Source organism: Cucurbita pepo, chromosome 4 (assembly GCF_057944985.1).
Source record: "Cucurbita pepo subsp. pepo isolate OVF chromosome 4, ASM5794498v1, whole genome shotgun sequence".
NCBI classification, from domain to species: domain Eukaryota; kingdom Viridiplantae; phylum Streptophyta; class Magnoliopsida; order Cucurbitales; family Cucurbitaceae; genus Cucurbita; species Cucurbita pepo.
In genome coordinates this window covers 7,993,929-8,005,008 of record NC_141801.1, presented here as the reverse complement: position 1 = coordinate 8,005,008, position 11,080 = coordinate 7,993,929, and the positions used below count along the sequence as shown (strand labels likewise).

General features: G+C 36.2%; 3 protein-coding genes across 3 annotated transcripts; 1 reads left to right on the top strand and 2 right to left on the bottom strand.

Moving 5' to 3' along the window:
• Window positions 1-764: 764 nt before the first annotated feature.
• Window positions 765-2,190, bottom strand: LOC111793525 (uncharacterized). Its single transcript, XM_023675450.2, has one exon. The coding sequence runs from the start codon at window positions 1,966-1,968 to the stop codon at window positions 982-984; it is 987 nt and encodes a 328-aa protein (XP_023531218.1). The 5' UTR covers window positions 1,969-2,190; the 3' UTR covers window positions 765-981.
• An 814-nt stretch (window positions 2,191-3,004) lies between these two features.
• LOC111793527 (uncharacterized) lies at window positions 3,005-6,753 on the top strand. The gene is made up of 3 exons (XM_087122953.1): window positions 3,005-3,163; window positions 3,320-3,385; window positions 6,434-6,753. Exons 1-3 carry the CDS (start codon window positions 3,116-3,118, stop codon window positions 6,479-6,481), a joined length of 162 nt encoding a protein of 53 aa, XP_086979079.1. The 5' UTR covers window positions 3,005-3,115; the 3' UTR covers window positions 6,482-6,753.
• A 2,814-nt stretch (window positions 6,754-9,567) lies between these two features.
• Window positions 9,568-10,937, bottom strand: LOC111793153 (peroxidase 63-like). Its single transcript, XM_023674903.2, has one exon. The coding sequence runs from the start codon at window positions 10,877-10,879 to the stop codon at window positions 9,899-9,901; it is 981 nt and encodes a 326-aa protein (XP_023530671.1). The 5' UTR covers window positions 10,880-10,937; the 3' UTR covers window positions 9,568-9,898.
• Window positions 10,938-11,080: the final 143 nt, after the last annotated feature.

Below are 11,080 nucleotides of genomic sequence, written 5' to 3'. Positions count from 1 at the left end.
TCCACCGCTAGCAGATATTGCCCTTTCGTTCTCCTCTCCAACCAATGTGGTCACAATCCCCACCCCCCTTGGAGGCCAGCGTCCTCGCTAGCCCACCGCCCGATGCTTGGCTCTGATACCATTTGGAACAGACCAAGCCTACCGCTAGCAGATATTGTCCTCTTTATGCTTTCCCTTCCAGACTTTCCCACAAGGTTTTAAAACGTGTCTCACAAGGTTTTAAAATGTGTCTGGTAGGCAGAGGTTTCCACACCCTTATAAAACAATACTTCGTTCTCCTCTTCAACTGACGTGGGATCTCACATAGAGGATTCCAATAACCATGTTCTCATCTCCTAGTCCTACGTTTTGCAGGTAGAAGAGTCCTATAATCCACCGTTTCCGGAACTAAAAGAAAGCACTCGAATTATCAAAATGAACCCAAAAGCAATCCGAAATAAAAGGCTAAAAGCAACCATGACGTTCTTTTTCCTCACGATCCAAGACATAATCTTCGAGATAGTATGACTACGATGCATGAGCCTCAATCCAAATAAGAATATATAATCAGGTATTACTATACCTAACGATCATTGATCATACTATTAACATTACAAACATGAACTTTGATATTCAATAAGAACAAACAACAAATTAATATGATTCTCTAACATTTCATGAGGCATAAAGACTTCAAAACTCAACATATTCTCATAAGGGCACATAAACTTCGATGCGAAAAATCTCGAGTCTAAGCCTTTTAAAGCATTGAATGGAACAAGAAATGGCACAAAGCTTGACTTTCAGTATGCATTTAGTTCTAAAGAAATGAACACAAGATTAGCAAAACTTGTTTCTATTTCTTGATCATGATAAAACAAAAACTAAATCAGCACCACAGAGAGGTATCTCAACCATTTGATACAAGTTAATCACAACATTTGCAGTCTAAACTAATCATGCTCGAACAATTATAAACCAAAATGTCCAATGGAATTTACCTCATTGATGAACATCATGACCATTCACGCCCAGATCGACCACTGCTTGTTTCCTCTTCCCCAAATTGCTTTCTTCACTTGGATCATCATCAGAATCCAAAGTGAACTGGCCCTGAAACTCAAATGGCAGCATCTCCACCCCGATCGGCCGGTACTGTGAAAAATTTCCGGTGCCTCCATTTCTGTAATTGATGATTGAATATACACCAACCACCAATGTCACTAGAAGAGCAAGATGGCAATTGAACTGAAGTGTAGCAATTGCTCTGGCTCTGTGATATTCAGGGTGTCCCTTGCATTTTATAGTGTAATTTCCTCTGCTCTTTAGGTGCAAAGAGCACCCATCAGTTATCAAATTGGTGAAAAAAGACAACCCCATTTGTAAAAACCATGTCCCCTGCAGAATCAACCCAACCCCACGAACAATTTTGGGGGAATTCAATTTGGGGGAGTTCAATTCGAAAATTGTAGCGAAAACACAAGTTGTAATAGGGACAAGCAAGAGATCGAAGTACCGATTCTCGATTCCACTGGTGTCTTTCCTTTGCAGGTAGAACAACAAAAACTCTTCCACAAAAGCGAATAACGCGATTAAACTGAGAATTGTTGAAGGAAGATGAACCGATTCATTGATGTTAACCAAAATACCGAGAATCGAATAGAGAAAGAAAAGAGAAGCAACGGCTAGAACTGGTAACTGGAGGGTCGAACCGACTCGGTCGCTCGAATTAATCGCATCGAAAAATGAAACGAGGGAGTTTAAGATGACGAGCAATGAGAGAACGAAGATGAAAATGAACGACGGAAATGATGAAGATGAAGCGATTTTGACGGTCGACGGCGGAGATTGAGATGGAGGTCGGGCAGTGTTGAGAGAGGAAGATGGATTTGAATCGGAATCGGAAATGGACTTCAAAGGAGAGAGTGCCTCCCATGCGCCGATCAGACAGAAACCCCCGCCGGCAACGGACAGGGTGACGAACTCCATTGCTGGATCTCGCCGGCCTTTAGTTTTGCTGTGGATGTGAATTTCTTGATCGCTTTCGATTCCCTCTTTTTTGTTGAAATGTGTGAAGTTCTTGACGGCTTTTTTGTTCTTTCTTCCTTCCAATCGGTTTGAGCATTGACTCTGGATTCTTGTCAACAATAGGACCAAATGGGAGAGATCGTCCAGTTTTGACAAAAGCTTTTACATTTTACCATTTTTTTGTGCTCCCATCTGTGGGTCACCTTTTAATGGCTCCTTTAATTATATACGGACCTTAGTGTGAGGACCGCACATGGGCTAGCTCAGTGCTAAAGTGTACCCCTAGGACCAGTGAAAGCCAATAATAAAACTTACCAGTAGGATGGCTCCTTTAATTATGTACGGGCCTTAGTGTGAGAGCCGCACGATGGGCTAGCTCAGTGCTAAAGTGCACCCCTAAGACCAGTGAAAGCCAATGATAGATCGACGTTGCACGATGGGCTAGCTCAGTGCTAGAGTGCACCCCTAAGACAAGTGAAAGCCAATGATAGAACTTACTAGTAGGATATATCGAGATATACCTATCCTAATTTCGGAACTCTTTTTAAATTCCAAATATAGAAGAATCCGTTTATGTTTGACTTATTCATTAGATTAGAATAAATGTCCCAAAAGAGTGTTATTGTACTAAAATCATGTCTACATTTACAAGTTAAATGAACACGACTCTCCACAATGATATGATATTGTACACTTTGAACATAACCTCTCATTACCTTGCTTTGAGTTTTTTTTTTTTTTTTTTTTTTTTTTCTTAATAATTTAGTTGCGCAATAAGGAGATCAAATTAAAATTTCATAAACATGATTATAATAATTACAAAATGTAAAAGGATTGATTGATAAATATTTTTAATTTAAGGGTATGAGTGCAATAAATATTTAGTTGAGGACTAGTTGGTGCAATTTTATGTTTTTTTTATTAAAAGAAGCGATTTCACATGTACCACGCCGCAGTGGATTAAATCCTTGACGGTCAGTGAGGGAATTGGAGAGTTGTTTAATCTTTTGATTCCTAGGGCTCCTCTATTCTCAAAATCGGCTTCTGGTTCTACTGCTAGCGCATCTCTTTCTTCTTCTTCTCCATTTACCTTCGGAAAGTCCTTTCCATGGCGCTTCCTCCTGGGCCTTATTCAGGAACCAGCACCCTCGCTTTGGTACGTATGTTCAGTTTTTGTTTCCGATCGGTTTCCTTGAAAATTTTCGACTAGAGATTAGGTTGAATTTCGCATTTTGAAATGCTATATGTGGAATGTGATTTGAGATTTTATAATGGAAAAAATGATAAATTCAACGGTTTTGATCCTTGGCAGGTTGCTCGTGCTTCGGCTTTCTCTGTTGGACTTGTCTACGGAAGCCTCAAGCTCAAGTACCTTCAGGTTTGTTGATTCCGTTTCCTTCTTTTCATATTGTTTGTTTTTCCGCTTCAAAACTTAGGCTCATCGAAGTCGGATTGCCTTTCTGGTTTGAATGTTTGTAGGGTCTATATTATCATTTCTGATTGCTCTTCCCTGCCAAGAGTGTCGAGTGCTATCTGCAAATTATTGTCGCATTCAAGATATAGAATAAATTTTTAGTGTATATGCATTATTTGGGTCTTAATTTCTGGGAAAGTACGCAGTCATACGTCAAAAACTTGTTCGTTTTTAATCTTAATGTTTTTTCAAGGCTAAGTTGTTCAAAATGCTTCTAAACTTTGAGGTTAGGTTAAAGTACATCCTTGTACTTTTAAGAGGTTCACTTCTATTGTAGTGGTCGAAGAAAAAGTATCACCTCTACCTTTGTCCTTTAAATTGATTCACATATGCACTTGAATAATTTTATCTTTGAAACGAATTTTGGAAATTGACTTTTAAAAACTGCACAGAAAACGTGGTACTAACCACTAGGTATAATCACTGATGTGCTTGTGAGTTAAGAAATGAGCGGTAATGTAGCTTGAAAAGTGAATTGTCAGGATATCGAAAGGCCAGTTTGACAGTGCCTGTCATGTCGATTCCATCTCAGTGGTAAAATTGTTCAGGGAGTTTCGAAATCAATGTTAAAGGTGAGGATGGATGGAAGCGAAACTTTTTAAATGAAACAAACTTCTAAGTTTAGGGGCATTTTGAATAATTTAGCCTTTTTTCAATTAGGAAAGTAGAGTAAGAAAGTGTAGGGAGGAAAAAATCTCCTATCAAGTGAAGGGAGTTAGAAAAAGAACCATCTAGTTGGCATGAATATCAAAAGAGGAATACTTTCTAGAAAGAATAAACTGCCCTAGAACCTTCTCTAGTAGGTTTGATAAGATCTTTTCAACAATTTGTCGAATACTTCCCCCTCCTTCAAGATGCCCAAAAGCACCACTTATTCTTGTTGAAGAAACTCATACCTTGAAAGCAGAAGTTCCATAAAGTAGAAACAAAAGCGCATGATGTAAAAAGGTGATTTAATGTCTCAATCTCTTAGTGAGGAAGAAGTCACTATGAAGATGATAAAGATGAGTTTGGATATTTTTCTTGTATTTTATCCCCAAGTCTGTGCCTTACTATCTAAGGAGAGTACCGAAAAAAAGAAAAGAGCATCTAAGTTTCTGTGGATCCTCCACTTCCATTCAAGTGTCTGTATCTCAAGATTTAGTCATCATGGAGTGAAATTTAGTTTTTTTTTTTTTAAAAAAAAACTAGAATATTGATTTCTTAGGCCCCGATTGTTAACCATTTGGTTTTTGGTTTTTGGTTTTTGAGAACTAAGAATACACAACATTACTACTTTTGGGTTTTTTTTTCCTTGTTTTGTTATCTACTTTTTACAAATGCTCTAAAAAAACCAGACCACGTTATGGAAACTAAAAAAAACTGTTTTCAATAACTTGTTTTTATTTTTAGAATTTTTCTAAATATTCAAATGTTTTTTTTAAAGAAATATGAAACTCATTGTAGAGAAATGATGGAAAACAAGCTCAATTTTAAAATAAAAATAAAAATAAAAATATATATATTAAAATGGGCCTTAGAATTTAGGATTTATTCTCCTATCACATTATGCATGATGTAATTGTTGTGTTTTTTGTTTCAATATTTTTGTTTTGTTGTTTACTGATTATTTCACAACAGGTTACCATTAATTTTATCATATTGAAATTTAAATTTTAAACGTTTTTCTTGAAGCAACTATCTATATTTTACAACATAATTCATAAACCTATTAAACTAGATGGATTGGTCTAATGCCATGAAAGTATTAATTGTTCTTATTGGTCTGTTGAATTTCTTTGAACTTGATGGTTCAGTTGGGTTGGATTGAAAATGATATTAGAAGGAAACTATTTTTTGAAATTGAAACTTCAAGTTTGGTTTTTGAACCTTAGTAAGAATGCTTGAAATAAACTATGCGTGGTCTTGGACTATATTTATTAATTTCCATTAATGTACTTAATGACGACCAATGATTTATTCTCTTATTTTTATTCAACTGAAGATCCAATTTATAGTTTATTTCAACTTGAGGTTTGATAGAACCCAACATGTTATATGCTATCTTAAAAGTTTAAATGTAGATAACCTTCAACTTGACTGTGGGATTGTTAGTCACAAGTCATAACTTGTGCACATTTGAAAAGGGAGCGGAAATTAATTGTTTGATGATTTACCATTTTATATTCTATTCATATAGGGCTTATAAGTTTCTATATGGATTTTGTTTTCGATAAAATTGGTGTAGCATCTTTTGTATCTGTTGCTGTTGTCTTATTTACTAACAGGATTAGTCAATAGGTCGCCTATTATGAAGCATAGATACTTTGTTTTAGACCGAGTGTCCGTGTCAGACACATGTTGTACACGGATACGTTCAAACATGCTTTGGACATGTGTCCAACATGCTATTTTACAAGACTTTTTTTTTTTTTTTTTTTTTTTTTGTTAATTTCGAACATGGCTTGGAAAATTTTGAATTTTAAAAAAAGGCCCAAGATTTAATCGTGAAATTTGAACCCCTAACAAGTAACACCATTGACTACTTGTTGGTAGCTGTCAGTTCTCTTTCTCACAGTAAGTTCACCATTTAGAATATGTTTTTTATGCCATTTAGTGTAGTATATTTAGTATTTCACGTTAATTTTACATATATCTTAAAATAATAATAATAAAAGAACGTACCTCTAACATGTTCGTGTCCTAGTCTCTTAGAAACTGATGTATTGTTGTGTCCTATCACGTCGGTATTCATGTCCCATTTCCGTGCTTCTTAGGTTTGTCCATCTGTAACCTTGAGTTTTAAGGGGAAGAGGATCTATAGTCCATGACATTCCTATTCAATTTCAGTTCAACTTATAATCATATTATGATTTCAAAATTTCATGTTATTTGTGGCTCTCTTTTGAAGTCATTCTAAATTCACCTGTCTGTTCTTAAATTTTTACTTCAATTCCTACTTAATCACTGCAGGCGAAGGCTAAATCTCACAAGAAAGCAGAAGCCAAGGCTCATCACTGAGGTATGGGCTGATTCTGGTCAGCGTGAAAACTTAGGAACCGGTTGAATTTGAAAGCGAATAATACATGGTAGATGGTCACGATCTATTTTCTTTCATACTTTTTTGTTCTGCATTGGATGACTCTATACTCATTGAAGAGTTGTGGAGATGTATCTAACCTCGGTCTTAGTGGTCGTATTTGAGTTACACAATTCGTTCTGATGGATGGACGAGAAGGGTTATCAGATCATGATTCCTTTCTTTGATTGAAATGAATAACTTGTTTCCCATCTTTCTTGGTGTTTGGATTATGATTATTGGATTCAAGTAATCTACATTTTTGTTAGATAGGATTTAAAAGTTTGAATATATGAAGTCATAGAATGAGTTAGTTCATACTCCGAGGATCAGTAAGTTCACATATCAAGTATGGTTTAGATTTTTTTTTTTCTTTAATTTGCAACCATACAAATGGAGCCAATGATTCAAACTTGTATCTCCTTGTGACAAGGGATATTTGGGGTGTACTGATTGACCCAATTTGGCTGCGTAAACAAAACCTATTAGCCAAATATGAAAACCATCGTCAAAATTTCTCCATGAATCGAGATCTCTCTTCTTTGAAACTTCCTACTTAAGATTTGATATCTTACGAGTTACTTTGACAGCTAGATTAGATTCCTCTTGGTCATAGTTTAACTTCCTAATGCCTATTGGTAAGTTTGGGTTCAAATTTATAGTAAAGCTTCTTATGTCTCTTGGTCTATGAGTTACTTTAACAACTAGATGTAGTAGAGTCATTTAGACAGTTTAGTGATAATAGTTGAGGTGCTAGCTGTGTGTTTGACACTCCCAATGAATTGAGGCTTCTCTATTAGGTTAGGTCAAATATGGTATGCTAATGTTTGGAGACACTCTTATGAAAATGGCTCAGGACATATCTTTCGGGCTTCCTGAACTCACTGCTAGAAAGTGCATCAAGAGCATTAATTGGAATTAGTAAAGAAATGAAAAAATAACCTCATTGTAAAAAAATTTAAATCATTGAATTCATCAAATCAAATCTTATGATCAAAGACCATAATATATTTATTTATATTTGTTTGTAACGTCTCAAATCTACCGCTAGTAGATATTGTCTTCTTTGAACTTTTCCTTTCGGGTTTTTCTTCAAGGTTTTAAAACGTGTCTACTAGGGGAAGGTTTCCACACCCTTATAAATGGTGGATTGTTTTCCTTTCTTCTCCTCCCGGGACATCACAATATATATATAGAACTCTCTGATTTGTATCATCACTTTGTATATATACATATACATATATATATACATATACATATATATATACATATACATATATATATATATATATATATATATATATATATATATAACATTTGAACTCACTGATTTGTATCATCAGTTTGTCTTCTTTCAATTTCAGTTTAAGCAAGTCAAATCTTTGAATCTACATTTTCATATAGTTTAAAAATCATACCAAAATGAACATTTTAGAAAAATTAAGACACTTAGAAAGTAGTTCTAAACAAACCCTTATTAACCTGAAATTAGTGAATCGATTATTCCTATATGGACCTCCATCATGATCAAAATTATTTTTAAAACAAAGATTTTTCATAGAATTCATATAAATAAATCACCCATTAAATATGATTATCACTCAAAAGTCAGCACCAAGAAAATCTTTAATTATCAAACTCATAGAAAAGAAAAAAAAAAAAAAACAAAAACAAATCTTTTATTCTCAACAATGACATAAAGTTCATTCAATTCAAATCAAAATGTTGATGGGGGACAAGTAAGCCTAAAAGCTTGGTTTGACATTATTTTAAAACCGAGGAGAATGTCAAACCATTGCCTTTCAGCCAAACTTTCCCTTTCACTGTGTGGATTTTTCTGTTAAACTCAGTTTAAAATTAGTGAGTAAACAACAAAACACGAAAATAATAATACATATTGTAACAGCTCAGTCACAGCGTGAGCAGATATTGTTCACTTTGGTCTATTACGTATCACCATCAACCTCACAGTTTTAAAACGCATCTACTAAAGAAAGGTTTCCACACACCCTTATAAGAAATGTTTCGTTTTCCTCTCCAACTGATGTCGAGTTCAAGTCAATAAGGAACATGTAAATACTAAAGAACTTAAAAAAACCGAGTTCAAGTCGTGAGGGTCATCTACCTATAATTTAATATTAAAAAAGAATTGTCTCTACCAATAGTCTGAGGTACAAAAACAAAAACCCACCCCCATATCTATTTTTAATATAAAACCCATCTGGCTAATCAATACTTCTTGACCTTAAACCATTTCTGGCAAATAAAAAATAAAAATATATGATATATTTAGAGACTCCATGAACTTGCCAAACCTATGATTTTCTAGGACAGAGAATTCCAGCTCAAAATGATGCATATGGAAACAGAGCTGGAAGCAGGTTTTATAGCCAGAGGATAACACCAAGAGACAACCAAGCAGAAGACAAGTCTAACAAGTAATCAAAAGAATTTCAACAATATGCTAAACAAGTATTCTGAAACCCCTTTTGCTTCAAGCAAAAGTTTTCTACCAGAATTCAAAATTCTAAACTGTTCTTTCTTGCACCAAAATTGAGGCAGTATAAAAGGTGTAAAAAAGATAAGATTCCAAGCAAAAATTGGGCAAAAAGATCATATGCAATAGATAAAACTCACTTACCTGTTCAATCATTGTGTAGCAGCATCTTCCATGAGGGCATTGCCATTCCAAAAGCTTGAAGAAAGCCTGGAATAGTTAAGAACACAGCCAAGAACAGTACCCAAATCTAAAAGGGTTTTGATCATATCATCAAGTTTGAATTTCCAAGTGAATATAAACCCAAATGGCTGTTAGGTAGAATAGATTGATTCAAGCATATTCTTCAGCATTATCAAGAATATTAAGAACAGAAGAAGAAAAAGGGTCTTTGATTCTATTTCTTTCTGAGAAATGAAACCAACAGAGAGCTTCCAAGATTGAATATTAAGTATCACAAACAATGCAATCAGCTCAAATCAAATGTTATGAACTAGCACCATGATCAAGTCTCAAATCACAGGACAAGAGTTGGAAAACAAAGAAGCAAGAGAATGACATTCTTTTTGAAGTAAGTAAACTGTGAACTCTTACACTCTTCTTCTACAAGGCTACATCATACAGAAGCTGATCATCAACAACACAAGTATAAAATCGCACTAGAAGAATACAAAGATTACAACCCAGAACCCAAACCAAACAATTAACCATGTATATATTGGCACAAATATCACAATTGATGAAGGAAGTATACGGATTTTTCATATGCTCATAATCAGAAAGAACCAAACCTAAATGATCTTGAATTCAACCTGATGCAGTTGTCTCCAAATTGGATTATGACTAACAGAATCCTCCGAGTTCAATTAATCGCATCGCATCGATGCCGAATCTCCCCTTGGTTCCCTGTTATAACTTTATAATTACTCAACTTCTCCATCGCCCGAGCAAAATCACTGAAGAATTTGTTCTCATCCGCCGCATACGCCTCCACGAACGGCCTTGTCCTCCAATCGTCATACAATCCATGATCGGACTTCAAGATCCCCAATCCCTTAGGTAGATTCTGGAAGTAAGAGTTATCAAACTTGTTGGGAGTCATAATGTCGTTGAAAACGGATAATGTAGGATTATTTTCGAAACCAGAACAAGCCTTCTGCAACCCTTGCGCAAATCTAGGGTTATACTGACTATCATACGGAGGCGACTTGCTATAATTATAGATCTGAGCGCTGAATTCCTTACAATGCGAGAAGCCAATCGTATGAGCACCAGACAACGCTACCATTTCCTGCACAGTAAACCCGCGAGATGTGAAAATATCAATGATCTCAGACATCGGCGATGTAGCCAGCGGCAGAGCATTAGGAATCGTCGAAGCTTCCGAGACACGGCCATCTCGGCGACCGAGAAGAACGTTGTAGTAAGGTCCACCGACCATGGTGACGAGGTCACGAGTGGCAACCGCAAGAATGTCAGCACAGGAGACAGTGTCGGGACATGCAAGCTCAAGTGCGGTCTTAGCCCGAACGACAACATCGAAGGCATCGCCAGGGAGAGAGAGGTTGATGTCGGCGTCACGCTCAGCTTTGTTGAATGGAGTGGAGGTGATGAGGACAGAGCCGTCGCAGCCGTTGGGGAGACAGTCGTGGAGGAGGAGTCGGAGAGTTCCAGCGGCGGTGGAAGGGCTTGTGATCTGCTTGTTGGTGACTGTTTGTTGGATAATCTGGCGGAATTCCGGGCATGATTTCTGGTAGTAATCCGACGTGAGAGAAACTGATTCCGATAGCCACAAAAACGACGCCGTCGAGAGAAGAATGAAGCAAACCTTCAGAATCTCCATTGCTATCTCTGTCTTACCTTTCAGAAGAAGCAGAAGAGAGACTTTAGAGAAGGGAAGAAGACGAGCAAAACGACGTCGCAACCTAAATCCACGCGCTTTAGTCTGGACCGCTTTTCACGGACCGGTGGGACCCACTCCCATAAGTAACGTGAAAACTCAAAAATATAACAAAATTATCAAAAATACCCTTAAAACTTCAAA

What these genes read in the sequence shown, in the direction of transcription:
- LOC111793525 (XM_023675450.2), bottom strand. Translation starts at nt 1,968, where the DNA reads ATGGAGTTCGTCACCCTGTCCGTTGCCGGCGGGGGTTTCTGTCTGATC.
- LOC111793527 (XM_087122953.1), top strand. Translation starts at nt 3,116, where the DNA reads ATGGCGCTTCCTCCTGGGCCTTATTCAGGAACCAGCACCCTCGCTTTG. An exon ending in GAACCAGCACCCTCGCTTTG is followed by an intron (nt 3,164 to 3,319) that starts GTACGTATGTTC and finishes GATCCTTGGCAG; the next exon opens with GTTGCTCGTGCTTCGGCTTT. An exon ending in TCAAGCTCAAGTACCTTCAG is followed by an intron (nt 3,386 to 6,433) that starts GTTTGTTGATTC and finishes TAATCACTGCAG; the next exon opens with GCGAAGGCTAAATCTCACAA.
- LOC111793153 (XM_023674903.2), bottom strand. Translation starts at nt 10,879, where the DNA reads ATGGAGATTCTGAAGGTTTGCTTCATTCTTCTCTCGACGGCGTCGTTT.